The 16,644-nt window shown below is 39.3% G+C and overlaps 1 protein-coding gene across 4 annotated transcripts in view; it reads left to right on the top strand.

The window, feature by feature from the left end:
- Positions 1 to 6,847: 6,847 nt before the first annotated feature.
- CNKSR2 (connector enhancer of kinase suppressor of Ras 2) overlaps positions 6,848 to 16,644 on the top strand; it is a 306,470-nt gene continuing 296,673 nt past the window's right edge. For all 4 annotated transcript variants that reach the window (XM_047075991.1, XM_047075992.1, XM_047075993.1 and 1 more), the window contains exon 1: positions 6,848 to 7,302. In XM_047075991.1, the coding sequence (XP_046931947.1) occupies positions 7,239 to 7,302 (64 nt within the window). In that variant the 5' untranslated portion in view covers positions 6,848 to 7,238. The remainder of the gene's footprint in view (positions 7,303 to 16,644) is intronic.

A 16,644-nucleotide genomic window follows, 5' to 3' on the forward strand; every position in this document is an offset into this window, starting at 1 on the left:
CACTTATGGACTTCCTAGATCAGATCTGTGCCAAATGGTCAAGCAGTACCTGAGCAACAGAATGGTGGCAGCTGCTAGGCTGGCTTATCACACTTCCATAGATTCACTGGGTAAGGTGAAAACAACCCCACATGGATTTAGAAAATGTATTATTTACACAGACAGCAATGCAAGATCAGCATGTCTCAACTCCAATGTCCCTAGTCTCAGGATGATACCAAACCAGAGGGGCCAGAGGATACAAGTGATGCATTGCTCTGTCATCAAGGAGCCAACTCTAGGCTATAGCTGAACAGTTCTTTAGTCTGAACTGTTTATACCGGAAGCTGATGCCTCACTGGAACCAGGGTGGCAAATGAGAAATGGACTTGGGATAGCTTTGCACAAGACTCTGTTGCCACGTTCCAAGGAAGATCACAGGGCATTTTGCCAAGAAATGTATCTTACTGAGGTTGAGTCTTGCCTACATGGCCTATGTAGAGATGTGCAAGATCACCAGAATGCCATGGCAAACATGTTCTACAATCTGATGAGGAGAGGAATTCAAACCTCGCCTAGTTTAAAAGATGCTATCATTCTATAAGTGGCAAAAATATAATCAGGTAAGAGTAGAGATCATCATTAGTGTCTGGAATTTCATCAGAAAAGAGAAATGTAAGTGGTGGTGGTAAATTGAAGGATCATTAGCATTCATCGTGGAGCCATCTGAATTAGATATACACATAGGTGGCTATGAGGAAGAAGAAAAATTGACTCAAGAAAAAGTTAATGCCCTATATACCAACACTCCCCATTTTGACATCCAGTTCTTTTGCAGATCTTAATAAGGCAATGAAGGATATCCAAACTAACAAAACCATCAGATTTTTCTCAGTTCTTACTGGAACAACATCATTTTTGCACTTCCCACAGCTTTCCATGCCTTTCTACCTGAAATTCTCTTCTCACTGGGCTATCATGACATTCAATTCTCTTGGTTCTTCTTATAATTCACTTATTTTCTTTTTCTTCTATGGGCTTCCTCCAGGGGCATCTCACACTCTTCCTGTCTCATTCATATTCTTGTTTTAGTAGTGACTCTCAAATCTTTATATTCAGCCCAAACTGAGTTTCACATTCATATATGTGAATGCAGAAAATGCCCACTGGAAATCCCTTCTTGGCTGTCCATAGGAATCTCATGTTTAGAATGTCCAATACAAAACTAATTTCTCAGATTACTTCTGCCTCCCAAATCTGCTGCTTCTATTTTAAGTGGAGAAGGAATAATTTATTCAGTCACCCAGTCTAGAATCCTGGGTATCATTCTTGATACTGCTCTTTTCCTAACCTCTCATTTCTAATCAATCACCAAGTTCTGAATATTTATTAAATCCATCCCTTTCTGTCCATACCCACCTCTACCATTCTATTGCTGACCCAAGACATCTCTATTCACTGGTCTATTGCCACATCCTCCACATTGATCTCCCTCCTCAGTATTGTCCCTCTCAAATCTATGCTCTCCATAGCTGGCAGTCAATATAAAACATAAGTATATAAATACGAGCACTTCATTGCTTAAAATTCTTAAATGGCTCTATCTTTTTCGGTTATATTTTAGTTTGAGTTTCTTCCCCTGATCTGCTGGTGTTTTACCTCTCCCAGTCCATCTACTGTCACCTCTTTTCAAATTTAGGCTTCCAGGTATCTCTACATAGTGCTCTGTAACTTTGCTCATACTATCCTGCCTATAAGGTCTTTTCTGCATTATTGTTTGGCTGTTATCCTTTAAGACTTACAATAGTCATTATCTCCTCTATAAAGTCTTCCTCCAAAGAGTTACATACTCCTCAGCACATAGTACTGGGCACATCTATCATTGCACTTATCACATTATCCTATTGAATTAACTGTGAATGTTTCCGTTCCCCTACCAGTCTCTGAGTATATTGGGTTATCTTTGCATGCGCAAAATCAAACTAATTTTTCTGATCAAAAGATACAACTTGGGCCAGCACACTGGTAGTGTTTAAACAATTTTTGTTGAATACTTTTATATGCTCTTAATTAATGGCTGCAAAGTACACTAGAAACTTCCCTGATGGGCTAGGGCTTCGTGTGTTTAAAAAAAAAAACAAACAAACAAACAAACAAACAAAAAAAACCTAGGTTTCCTAATCTAGGTGGGCTTTGGGATTTTTATTAGACTATGATTAGTATATCAGGGAATACCTAGAAAGAATCCTTAAAAAACCCTATTGGGATAATCTGAACTTAAGCCATTTTCTCCTTACCTAGAGATGACTGCTGTGAATCTTGGTCTGCAAAAGACAAGGCTTGATTTAATAGTTTACCCTAGTGGCAGAGCAGCAAAGAAAGAATTTTACTAATTTAATTATAGTCTCTGGGTGCTTCTCCCTGATAATCTAAAGGGAGATTTGGACCAGAGCATCAAGTTTATAGCCCCATTTACATTTCAAGGTCTCTTCCTACTTCAATCTCTGACTATTGGAGGCAGGGGAGATTGTTATCTCCTCAGTTATATCAAAGACTAGTTATTGGCTATTCATAGCTGAATTGCACTGCAAGAAAATGAAAACATTGTTCCAAAAATTGTGCTAAGCCTTCTCTAAAGCAAGTTTCATATACTGTTCTTGAAAATAACTTGTATTTTGTTTTATCACTACCAGTCTTACCAGAAGTGCTTAGCTAATTTTTCTGATCAGGGTATACAACTTGTGCCAGCATAGAACACCTGCTTTTGAAATTATAGTAAAGGTCTGGGCAAAACTAAGTGGAAAAAAAGGGCTCCTATCCTTTCCTGTATTTTAGGACATGGACTACCCTCATAGCTGTTCTGTGTTGTGACTTCTCACTCATCATTCAAAAATGAAAGATGTAAGAGAAAAAAATTATGATAAAATATTACTCATTAAAAAAGAAGTCTAAAAATTAGACAGCTATAGCAAAAACACAATCTAAGCAAACTGGAAAAATCACCAGAAAAGGCTCTACAAGACATTTTCTCTAAATGTTAAATAACTAAAAACATTAAAATATGTCCTGCATGACAAGTCTGAGGTCTAATGCAGAGCTAGCTTCTTAATAAAAGAAATAGGAAATGATTATTAAGGCCATTATAAGATAACCTAGGTTGGAATGTGTGGAGGTTAGAGATATTCAGCTTGCAGTTCCAGAAGAAGCATTCACATTATTTACTTCTGTCTACAGCCGCAAAGAGACAAAGGCTTAAAGATCCTTCCAGTGGAAGACTTCCTCCCTATCTGACCCAAACCCTAAGAGTCACACCCATTAAGCACTTAGATTCCAGTCTGAGAACCTTTGTAAATTTCACATCTGAAGTACTTAGACTTATTATATATACTATAAAATCTTAACTGAAAATATTTTGGTCAAGAGATTTTAATTTTTTATTGACATCTAGAAGGAGAAGAATAAAAAGGCAAAACTAGAACAGCTGGATGAAAAGATTATTTTAAATGATTTGTTTTGATATGGTTGCAAACATCTCACAAGTTTTATGTCTCCAATTAATTTAACTTAGTATATTTACCCTCTGCCTGCTTCCAAAAAGAATCCAAGTTTGTTTCCAAAGAATCAGTTTGGCTTTTATATCTACATTGTTGAAGTGTATGTGATATCATATAATTTGGACCATTATGTTTTGATGTGTATTTTATGACAACATAGCTTTCCCCCTAATCTTTGGGATTGTGTTGTGCATTGAGAAGGCAAAGTTAGGCTGCCAAAGTTTGTACATAATCACATTGTATTATACTTACAAACATGGGGCCAGGTATCAACATTTTAAATAATAGGCAAAAGAATATAAAGCCTAGTTTATTTGAAAAGCTGTAGAAAGAAAAGTGAAGGAAAGATTTAGCTGAGTCATTCGGAGTTAGGAATAAAAGAGTGAAAGCAGGGATGACTTAATCCTTTTTCTTCTCCAAATTAAGGATATTTGAGTGAAAAGCCAGTTATGCTCTGAACTAATTCAATGAAATAATTAATGCCTATTATATTGTCAAAATCAAAGGCAATTCTTTTGATTTTTTTGAATGTTTTGTAGAAGCCTTGAGGAGGAGAACTTAGAACATGTAAGGCCTTGGTGAACTCTGTAAGATAGTGTAACTCCATACCAACATTTTCGCTCATTCTTAGTTCTTAGAATTATTTTAGTTATTTCAGGTAATTAGACTAAATAAATTCCTTCCTGTAACATAAATAGGAGAATATGTACAACTTAATTCTGATGTAGGGTCTTTCTTAAAATCCTCTCTCCCTGGAATCTTCTTCAGCACCAATCTTTTCATGAAATACGTATTTTTAAATTTTACTGCATCCTGGTCTTTGGCATTTGTTTCGATTGATATTTCATTCATTATGCAAACAATATCTCACTCTAAACTTCTTTGCAATATATAGGCTGGTTGCTTGTTAAGCATACCCAATCAGAATATGCAGTTTGGAGTTTCAGTCAAATTTGGTCACTTCCTACATTCTCACAGTTGCTGGTCAGGAACACTTATGGTGACTGACAGACTCCTTTGTAGTTAACTTTCTGATGAGACATATTCAGTTAACATTCAATGGACCTTCTCCTTCCAAAGTACTGTTTCGTCTTATGATACATAAACGTTCTTACTAGTTTTAAAAGCTCATATTCTGGGGCGCCTGGGTGACTCAGTTAAGTGTCTGACTTCAGCTCAGGTCATGATCTCACAGTCTGCTGTCAGCACAGAGCCTGCTTTGGATTCCTGTCTCCCTCTCTCTCTGCCCCTCACCTGTTTGTTTTCTCTCTCTCGCTCTCAAAAATAAATAAACATTTAAAAAAAATTTTTAAAGTTCATATTCTGGAATCACCTTAACTTGGTATTACAATCATGTATCATGACCTCAAACAAATTACCCTCTTTAAGCCTTATTCATTAATTTTTTTCAACATGTATTGAACAATGTGTAATAAGCTCTGGGAATAGGAAGTGAATGTGATAGCCAAGATTTTCTCATCTGTAAAATGTGACTAATAACAGAGCTGTTTTGAGGATAAAATGTATGTAACATACTTAGCACACTGCTCAATAAAATGTTGTTATTATTAGCAGTATTACTTTGATGAAATTACTTTTAACGTCTCCCTATGACTGTAACCTCTGATTCATGATGGATTTGCATCCATTCCACTTCTGAACATAAAGCTACTCCATAAATTACTGATGCTAAAAATGATCTTTTCTAGAAAATACTGATGCAATGTTGAAATTCAATTGGAACATAAGCACTCCAAAATATCTTGCACACCTGATTAGCTAAAAAAAAATTGTAAATCACAGCTATTATCTGGATTGTGAATGGAAGGTGCTATATCTCTGAACCTAGACTTGTCTAGACAATCTTCTAAATTTCTTCCCAAATACTTTTAAGTTTGGATTATTAGAAAAATAAACAAGTGTACAGACAGGCCATCTTAAGTTTTACTTGGTTTATATCATTAGCCTGAAAACATCAAAATATTTTAACTACTGTGGTTTGAGTTCTTTGTGTGTGTGTGTGTGTGTGTGTGTGTGTGTGTGCAGGGATGGCAACTCAAGTCAGTTGAGAAAAGTGGCAGTTCTGCAGCTCATGCAATAGAACTAGAGAAAATGGGTTACTGCAGGAACTGGCAAAAACAAATGACATTATTGAAATGGTTACAGAAATAAAATGAGTTTCTCTTTTACTCAATGGGGCTATTTAAGAATGACAAAGAGAAAACATCTATAATGGTGGTAGAGAGTGTGCATCTATACTTTCCAGGATTATTTGTCACTTACAGTGGTCTCATTAGACAAACTGTCTTTTACTAAGGGTTCATAGTAGCCTCCAAACATTTCTGAAGAACATGAGTTTTGAAGAATCATGTTTACAATTTGTTACTCATTTAAATACCAGTGTTACCCTTTGGTTCTTACATAAGATTATCTGAAAACAAAAGGACATCCTCTAAAATAGGTACTGAGCACTCTCGGCTTTGAAGGAGTTGGCCAAAAACCCAACACAGCGCCCTTTCAAAAGGCACGTGGAGCCGAACCTGTCTCCGTATCACCACGACCAGCAGTTGCAGGTTCCAGGCTCCACGCCTGACTTCCCAGGCCCGGGGCACCACCAGGGGCGGTCCGACAGCACTGGCCATCCTGCCTCGTCATCGCTGCGTTTCTGGCTGGCGGAGCCGGTCACCGTCCGCAGCATTCCCCGCCTAGGTCTCCGCAGGCGTGCGCGAGGCTCGGGAATCACCTCGGAAGCCCACTCAGCAGTGGGGAGGGCGAGAGCGAGGAAAGCCCGGGCTGTCGTTGTAACCCCCGCGCTTCGGCGGTGTCCCCCACCCCTCGGCAGCGCGGCCACAGGTACCTCCTCAGCCGCCTCAGCCTTCAGCGTTCAACTGGTGGGCGGCCCGTCCAGCAGCCGCCACGTCCGCTCAGAATCCCCTCCGAGCCGCCAGCACCTGACTGACTGACCCAGGGCTGGGACTCGCGCGGACACCGCTGCGCACGCGCTCCTAGCGCGCCTCTGTCCCGGGGCGGCTCGCGGGGCGGGAACACGAAGCTGCTAGCCGCCCGCACCTGCCTGACTGACAGACCCCGGGCTCGGGCCTCGTGCTGGAGCGCGCACGCGCACACGCCTCGCGCGCCTGCCGTCGGCCCCGGGGGCGGGACCGCGCGGCAGCGAGCAGGCGGGGGGCTCGTGGCGCGCGCGCCCCGCACCCGAGGGCTGCGGAGAGATATTTTGGGTGGCAGGAGGCCCCTCGTCATTTCCGCCGGGCAGCTTGTGGTGCTCGGGGCTTCACTCCCGCGCTCCAGGCGAGCGAGCAAGTTGGTTGCGGGCGTGCGGCGGCGGCGGCTCCTTTCCTCACCGTCTCGACCCTCGGCGGTGCAAGGCATGAACTGAAGCCCAGGAAGGACGGAGACCCGAACGGAGTCGGGGAGCAATAGCAGCAGTCGTCTCTGCGGGGACCAAGCAGAGAGTCTGCACTGAGCCGCGACCCCGGCGCGTTTCTCTCCCCGTCGCCGTTCCCACCGCGCTGTCGGCCGTTTGTTAAGAGACATTGAAGCCGCGAGACCCAACACACAAAAGCCGTCTTCTCGCCACCCGCCCAGCGAGGCAACGGCCAGCAAAGGACCCCACCTGAGGGCGGCTCGGGCTGCCGAGTTCGTTTTGTGTCTGATCTCCGCGCCCCGCGCGGTAGCGACCCCGTGCTCATGGCTCTGATCATGGAACCCGTGAGCAAATGGTCTCCGAGTCAAGTAGTGGACTGGATGAAAGGTAATGCCCGCTGTGCGGAGGGCGAGGCAATTCTGGGGCGGGTGGTCCCGGAGCGCCAGAGGGATGGGGCGCAGATCAGGGCCGAGCACGCCATCGGGGCTTCCACTGGCTGATTTGTGGTGCGCCGAGGCGACGGCGGGGTCCTCCAGGGCAGGCGGGGGCTCGGGATCTCGATCTCCTATTGTCTTCAGTGGTGGCTCCCCAGCCACAGAGGGGCGCGGAGAGCGCCGGGGTTGCCGGCGCTACCCGATAGGAGGTTAGAAGGCGGGCCGCGGAATCCCGGTGCATCTCGCCCGCTTCCCGCTCCCCACGTCGCCCATAGGCTGGGAGGACGTGGCCATCCTTGTCTCTTCCCCTCAGGGAGGAGCCCCCAGGGACCAGCTCCTCTGCTCATTCCTTCCCGGGCCCCTTTGTTCCCGGGAAACCTAACGCCCCCTCAGCGGCTGCCCCTGCCAGGTGCCTTTTCCAGCGCCAACTCTTCCTACAACTTTTAAGCCCATATAATGGGGTCAGGATGCGGCTGCCTGGGTTTGGATCCCGGTAGCTTCCCCGGGTTGAGCTGAGGATGCTGGGCGGATGCGCTACTTTGGGGGAGAGGAAAACGTGCTTTCCCCTGGGACAGCATCCGCGGTGGTATCTGTTGGCCCCCTCCTGCGCAAACCCCTGCCCACCCCCGCAAACCCTAGCGTCCTTTGCCGCCGCTTCTTCTGACCCGTTGAGGCTTTGGACCTCATGGCTTTTTTATTGGGGCCTCGACGCCAGGTGTAAAGTGATACGCATTCAAGTGCCCCCCCATTTCTTCCATCTTGAGGGCTCACCCCTTTTTTTCCCTGGCAATTTCTAATAACCGGTTGTAGACACTCGCCCTCCTAGTCGCAAACGTGGGCTTTTTCTTTAGTCCCTGGGCTTTCCTGCCTCACTATCTCCCTCTGTTGTCTGAGTTAAGGGGCTTGTAGAGGATTGCCCCCTCCCCATGAGCACTTCCTCCCCTCATCACCCAGATTCCTAAATTTTGGGGAATTCTGACGGGGATGGATGGGTTGAAATAAAAGACTCTTGACCACACTTGGGAGATGTTAGAGCTTTGCTCGTGGTTATTCCTAGGCACAAACTCTAGTCAAGGACCAAGGGATTACTATTTGTAAAAATGCACGTTGCAAAGATGAGGGAGCCCCTTCTGAGGGCTTGCTTAGCCGACTGACTTTCTAAGCTCCGGGTACTTTAGAACGAAAGGTAGGGTCATTGGAAGTGATTAAGAACGACAGAGAGAAAGTCTATTTTTTTGCCCCTTTTACGAACCTTTTCAGCCTCTTGCTGATTCTTACGGATTTTCCTTTTTACATTTGTTTTCTTTTTATTCCCTTGCTTGCCCCTTTATTCCTCATTTAGTTTTTTTTCTTTTCTAATATGTGAAAGTGCTTCGTAACTGCAAAGCACAGTACACTTGAGAGTCTATTGAATTAAGTGGAATTAATTATCGACTGCCCCCCTGTGTGCGGTGCATTGTGCTAAGGTGCCATGGGTGCCATGACTAAGACAAAGTCCTGCAGTGGCTCATCTTTTCTGTTTCTTCTTTTCATATTTGCTATTGAAATTCTGCTTTCCTAGATTTCCACCAACCCCCCACCCCCTTTGGATTGTCAGAGACAAACATCTGCCTTCTCTGTTTTTCAGTCATGGGATAAACAGCCAGGCTACACGCAAGAAGCAAGAATGCTTAATTAAAACCTTTTTTTCAATTTGCCTAAAAGGTTACTTTAGTTGGAATCTATACTGAAATACTCAACAAAAAGCTATCTTGGCTCCATGGGAGTCTGATTACCTTAAGAGACTACCTCTCACAAATTCCCATGATGCTTGTAGTGAGTGATGCATACTCCATCTTCTTTGCCTCCACTCTCCCAGTATAATCTTGCAGTTCTTCTTTATCTACAGTTTAGGTCCACTGAAACAAGTAGAACATGTGATATACATATTCTGACACGCGTTATTAGTTTTCCGCAACACTACTCCTTTAAAGATCTCTCCAGCCCTTTAAAAATCTCTCCAGTCTAAAATGAGCATCTTTGAAGTTGGGCTAACATTGTTAGCTGTGATTTTAAATGATTGTCATATGTAAGTTGAATAACTTGTTTTCATACCTGTTGGTGATGCATTTTAGAGCTATTTGAAAAGATCAAGCAAGTAGCCAAGATATAATTTGTGTATTTCTGAACACATTAGACTGGAAGAAAAAACCAGTGTCATTATCTGTATATTTCAAGTCCCAAACTGCTTACTGCTGAAATTTCTAAATTATTCATATAAATTTGATTTAAGATATTATCATAAAATAAGATTTTGAAGAATAGTTGGATAAAATGAACATTTCCTCAAGTTGTAATTACACTGTTACCTTAATTTTTTCTCCCTACCCTTTTCCTCAAATAAGCTTTATAAAACACATTAAAAATATTTTCCCCCTTTTCTCAGATGCAGTAATGTTTAAAACTCAACTAATTTAGGCTGTAGCTTTGGAATGACTAAACTTCATTTGGTGTTGTATAAGATACTGTGTTACAAAAACAGTAACAAAGAATGAATAGGACTTTTAAACAACTGCAACATTGTAGGAGTTCTTCAAAGCATGCTCCTATGTGACAGTTTCATCATCCTTAACATTTAAAATATATGGCATATGCTCTCAGCTAGTCACAATCATAAATAGTTGTTTTTTTTTTTAGTAAGGTACATGGTTTATGCTCTTTCTAGGGTATTTTTCTCTTTACGAAACAGGAAAGGAGCCATTGAGCATATAAAAATAGCATGGCCATATATTCATGCTTCTAGACAATTTATACAAATGGTATAGAAACTCAGCAGAGAGGGAAATGAAGGGGAAAAAATGAGCTAATGAGATTATTAAGCTTTGGTAGCATATTTTCAAGATTATTCATGAAGGACCATTTCTACATTGCAATTCATTTTGATCTTTTTTATTAAAATATATTTGAGGGAGACAAATATTAAATTTGTATATTAATTATGATTAAAGATATAAGGAAACACTTGGATTATTTTTTGCTCACCCCCGATTCCACTATTTGTAAAATCCAATACTCACTGAATTTTCTCCTGATAATAAAAATTTGATGTGGCACACTGTCAATGTTAGTTACTGTAAATATATGAACTCCTCATAAGTCAGTAAAATAAGCAGTTACATTCCAGAAATCTTGATAGTACTTCAGGGAATTTGGAAATAAATAACCTCAAAATTAATTTTGAAAATTAATTTTAGGGGTGCCTGGGTGGCTCAGTCGGTTAAGCACCGACTTCAGCTCGGGTCATGATCTCACAGTCCGTGAGTTTGAGCCCTGCGTCAGGCTCTGTGCTGACAGCTCAGAGCCTGGAGCCGGCTTTGGATTCTGTGTCTCTCTCTCTGCCCCTCCCCTACTCATGCTCTATCTCTCTCTGTCTCTCAAAAATGAATAAATGTTAAAATTTTTTTAATTCATTTTATAAAAGTATTTTTTGAGAAAATCAAGTGTTCATCATTTAGCATTTGAAACAGCCCTTTTTTTCAATAGGAAATTGCATTCGATCTTCTTATAGTTTTGACAAAATTGTGAAATGTGAACCTTTTTAGAGTAAAGGCCAAGCCTTTATTGGAAGAAGGTATAGGTTAAAAAGTAGGCCAGTAATGGTTTCTAATTTTTGCTCAGTGTTTTACTGTAAAATACATCATATCTCAGTTCTTATCTGTTCACTTGCAGGACCTGTAGAAATACTTCATAATCTGTAGTTGTTTGATTTACTTTTTTGCCAACTGAAATATAGCAAAAACGTCTGAACACTTCAGGCCCCTATTATTAATTTCATTATTAATTTTCCTTGTCCATGTCACACCCAATAATTCAATTTTCTTCTTCTCATACTTTTTCCAACTTTGAAACTCCTTCAGAATATCCATATGACTAAGATATTTTCTGTGACCAGCTCCCTTCATGGCATTTTTTTTTTCCAGTGCTCTTTAATCCCTTTTCTAATCAAACAAAATGCGTTATTGTTTTTGGAGTCAGTCAACAGGCCCTGCTTTGCTGGTCTCCTCTTATGGTCTCTGTGACTTAACTCTTTCTACTCTTGTAATATGATTCCTAAAATTTTAAATTTTAAGATAGCTTTTTGCAAACCATCCCACAGTTAACTGCTCTGCTCTTTCCTGTTTACTATAAACCATTTTCTTTAAATACCATTCCCTAACTTCTACTTTCTGTCCTGATGACTCAGCCATCTTGAGGATAGAAAATGAAACACATTATTTTAGGTATAACAAACAAAGATAAAACCAACACTTTGCATACAACCCTACAAAAGAGGAAAATGCAGTGATGAAGTAAGGCCTATTTATTATTAAAGTTAAATGCTACAAGGAAAATGTATCTGATAAAGAAATTTTGACAGGCACAATGCTCTCGAGTAGTTCCCCCACCATAGGACCTAGAGCTGAGGTTGAAATTTATTTTAATTAGATAAAGAAAAATGTCAAATTTTTGAGTTAAACTGTCTTGAGAGAAACAGAGGAAAAAAAATTCTGGCAGGAACTTGAGAAGTTCATACTGTGCATACAGTGCATATGTAAGAAGAAAATATGTTAAACTCAAATGATCAAACTGGTCGTATCACTTACTTTTGAAAAATTAGGTTTTTTTCTCAATTGCAGGATGACTACATAGTCAACAACAATCACCTGCTTTGGATTTGACATTTTTTGAAACTGAATACTTGTCATTTCACAAAAGAAGAAACTTACCTTTTCTGTACATAGAGTTTAGTTCACAGGGAACATCATTTTATTTATACTATCTTTAACATTTGTTCTTTAAGGTAACATTCATGATTTAGTGCAGATTAGGAAAAAAAAGTATATTTATGTAGGTATATTCTGGTGCTTAGAGATTATTTACTGAGTACTTCTGCATGGAAGGGGCTTTAATGGATTGTTGTAAATAAATTATTCTCTGCTTTGGTGAAATTAGTCTCTTGTAAGGGAAGGCAGTGACATTGACAAGCCTAAGCCAAGATAGAGACCGGTGCCAACTAGAACATTTGCTAAATTTAAAAAAACATTTGCATTATGTATACAAGCACCAATGGAAAGACAAGATGATGCTTTTAGTAAGTCGGAGGAATCCATGGGGAAGGTGGGGTTTTAACAACTTTTTACACAATTTATTTAACCAATTTATATTCTTAGATGGATTTAGTCCATATGCAGAGGCACAGCAGGAGACTCTAGAGTTGAAATGAGGTTATTAACCAGAGGGGTTATGTCTAAGTTTGTCTGGTTGAAGGAGAGAGGTGGGCAGTAGAGGGAAAGTGAGGGTGGAGCCATGAGTAGGTGGCACAAAAGTACAAGAACAAATCTGCATTTTACAAAGACAATAAAACTCTCATCATGTCCTGAGTTTAAATAAATACCACATTATAAAACCTTGGCTGCCAAAAATAAGCCCACAAAGATTGTGTATTGAATTAGTACAGCTGTTTCAAATCTGTTTCTTAGGAATAATTTGGAAATAATGTTTAAGTGAGTTATTTTGAAAATTAATTACATCATTAACATTATGTTGTTGGATATTTAGAATTTTACTCATCCAAATTCTGATATGAAAAATGAAGATAGACTTAAATATTGCTATTGTTCTTAAAACAATGATAAATTTTCATTTTCATGTATAACAGAGTGATCTCAGATTAGGACTTAAATTTGTTCTTAATAACTTTTAGATTTCTATGTGACTTCACTACAGCCCTCAACACATAAGGTTTATTGTGAAAGATGAAGGATTAGCTTTTATGAAGAGTGCTAGAAGAATAGATCATCTGTAGTAATTTAAGAAAGGGAAGTGAGAGTAAGTAATTTGAAAAAAAATACAGTCTAAAGATTTTAATTTTTTTTTATTTTTGTAAATGTTACCCCCTTTTAAGATATTTTATTTCCTTTTGAGAGAGAGAGAGAGAAGGAGAGAGAGACACACAAGTCGGCGAAGGGCCGAGACAGAGAGAGAGAGAGAGAGACAGAGAGAGAGAGAGACAGACAGGATCTAAGGCAAGCTCTTTGCTGACAGCAAAGAGCCCAACGTGGGATTCAAATTCACGAACTGTGAGATCATGATGTGAGCTGAAGTCGGACGCTCAACAGACTGAGCCACCCAGGCACCCCAAAAGCTTTTTATTTTTTAAGACTTTGCCATAGTTTAGTGTCCGCTAAAGAAAAGCAAATAGTCTTCACTACAGGATCTTTGTGTTGAATAACACTCATTGAGTGAATTCACAGTTTTCATGCATATCATAGCTTTCTGTTCCCCAAAATGGAACATTTCTGTTGTTGTGGGAACTAAATGATCAAAAGAAGACAAAGAGTTGATTTTTGCTAAGTATTTTAAAACATTGTTTTTGTATTAAAACAAACATAGATATTATATTCATGGTGTAGGGGGTGCCTGGGTAGCTCAATTGGTTGAGCATCTGACTTCTGCTCAGGTCATGATCTCATGGTTGATGAGGTCGAGCCCCGTGTTGGGCTCTGTGCTGACAGCTCAGAGCCTGGAGCCTGCTTCAGATTCTGTCTCCCTCTTTCTCTGCCTTTCCCCCACTTATGCTCTGTCTCTCTCTGTCTCAAAAATAAATAAACATTAAAAAATTAAAAATATATATTCATGGTGTAGAAAGCAAAGTTGGCATGATTTTAAAGATGAGACCAGAGGCTTTACAGGAATTTAAGCTTGCAGCAAGCTGTTTCAAACCACATTTCCCAGACCTTCCAGGGTTATGAGTATACTTCATTCAGCAATTATGGATACATCAGTGGAAAAGTTTGAGAAGAGCTGGTTTGGGTTTAAGAAAGGTAAAATTAATGTCCTTCCTCTTTTTCTCATATTGCAAGGTACCAAACTCAGTCAAGGTCATGATAATTATAGTATCTTACTTTTTTGTTTATTTGTGTGTGTGTGTGTGTGTGTGTGTGTGTGTGTGTGTGTGTGTTTGATCCATAAACCTGTAGTCAGAATAAACTTCTTGGGAATGTTTTCATCTTATCCAATCCTCTCACTTCTCACCCCATCAGCTTAAAAATTTTAATGGCTTCTCCCTGTTTTTAGGATAAAGATCAGAGTCCTTAATATGGCATGTAAGACCATTGAAGGTTGGCTATTGCCTTTGAAGTAAGCCTTATTCCTGGTACTAGTTATACTGGCTTTCAATTTTGTTTGCCTACCACTGAGCCTTTGCACTTAATACAGTTTCTCTTGCCTCTTTTCTTCATCCATTTAAATCCTACTCATCCATCAGATACATCTCAAGCCTCCCCTACTACACCACAGAAAAGCTATCTCCATTGCCACAGTCACATCAAATCCTCAATTGTGTGCTCTCCTGGTACCATTTGTATCTTTGTCCCATATGCCAGTTTTATTTTTACATTAATTTCTATGGTTATTTGTTGAGGACAGGGACATCATCTTATTTGCATAACAATTCAGAAGAAAGTATCTGGTGAAAAGCAGGCACTCAGGAAATATTTGTTGAGTGAAGAAATACATACGTATTCACAAATTACTGGTCTGTCAGCAAATCTGCTCTCCTAAATGACGATGCATGTAAAGTCCCTTATAATACTCTAATGAATACTTCAGTGCCAAGTTGTATACTGTGTGCCAGAATAGAGTGGAAGGCTTGCTTTAATTCATAGTTTTATCACTCTAGCCAATTCATAGTTTAGATTCATTATGGCCTAAATCATAGTTTAGATTCATTTTGTTAAGAAATGTTAATAATTTCAATGAATCTACGACACTTCTGTTTTTAAGCTGTGAATATTATTTGCTGATGTCACTTAATTGGCCAACACAATAGGCAAACATTGCTTAAAAAATTAAAACATACCCCTTAAGAATTTAAATTTATTTTTTATGCAGATTTTCTAACTGTTTCTTCATTTTGGTGTTTTTAAAAGACCTCTATGCATTTTGGAATGCATGGTAGAGTGAAATTGATAAATGCTTTAAGTTTCTCTTATGAAAAGAAAAAATTCATGTAACAAATTAAAATGTATTTTTCTCTTGTGAGAAGAAAATGTCTTTTATTTGTTAACTTGGAGGATAAAAATGGAAAAATAGCTTTTAATTTAATAAGAACCATTATGTTTATTACACTTAGTGTTGAATTTATATTATTTATTAATAGGAATAAAACTCAGATATTTAAAAATGCATCTTAAATCAGAATTTTTTATATAATTTTCCTTCCCTCCTGATTTTGGTAAATGAATTTTAACTTTTTAAAGTAAGTATAAATTTGGGCTAATTTTTGAAGGGCACTTGTTAAGAACCTATGTAGAGTTATTGTGAAGCGTAACTTTTTGAATATATGTGCCTCATTTGGATTTTTTTTGTTAATTACATGTTACTGGATAATCAAATAGAAAGTAATAGGAGATTTTTCTAATAAAGCAAGCCCCTACCTACAAATTTACAATGGTTACAGTATAAATCAGAGTAAATGAAAAAATTCTTAAACTTTTTAAAATGTTTATTTATTTTTGAGAAACAGAAAGAGAGAAAAGGAGAGAGAGCACGAGTGGGGGAGGGACAGAGAAAGAGGGAGACAGAGGATCCTAAGTGGGCTCTGTGATGACAGCAGAAAACCCAGTGTGGGACTGGAACTCACTAATCATGAGATCATGACCTGAGCCAAAGTTGGACGCTTAACCAACTGAGCCACCCAGGCACTCCAGAATAAGTGAAAATTTTAAGACTTTAACATAGCTTTTTGTATATCTGTTAACTCTTAAGAAACACCACCTTTAGACTTAACCTTTCTAGTTAGTAGTATAAAACAATGTTTTGCAATTGTGCCCTGATTTAAATTGCAAATAATGTACAATACACTAAATACAAATAAATTGCAAATACAAATTACAATATGATAGAATTTTTTAAACTTTAAAGATGTATTTAATTTCTGATTGGTTTTAATTTACATTACAGTCATTAATTTTTTTTATTTAAACAAATTTTTTTAACCTTTATTATTTTTGAGAGACAGAGAAAGACAAAGTGTGAGTGGGGGAGGGGCCGAGAGAGAAGGAGACACAGAATCCGAAGCAGGTTCCAGGCTCTGAGATCATGACCTGAGACAAAGTCGGACACTCAGTCGACTGAGCCACTCAGGCACCCCCAGTAATTAATTTCTAATAAAAGTTTTCATTAATCTTACTCCTGCAATTTCAGGAAAGAAAGGGTAGTGGGTATTTGCATAAATTTATTGAATTTTAAAATTTACTGAGTACGATAACTGCTA

The sequence above is a fragment of the Lynx rufus genome, unplaced genomic scaffold (genome assembly GCF_022079265.1).
Source record: "Lynx rufus isolate CCGP_SWC_20201006 ecotype Redwood Valley unplaced genomic scaffold, mLynRuf1.p SCAF_14, whole genome shotgun sequence".
NCBI classification, from domain to species: domain Eukaryota; kingdom Metazoa; phylum Chordata; class Mammalia; order Carnivora; family Felidae; genus Lynx; species Lynx rufus.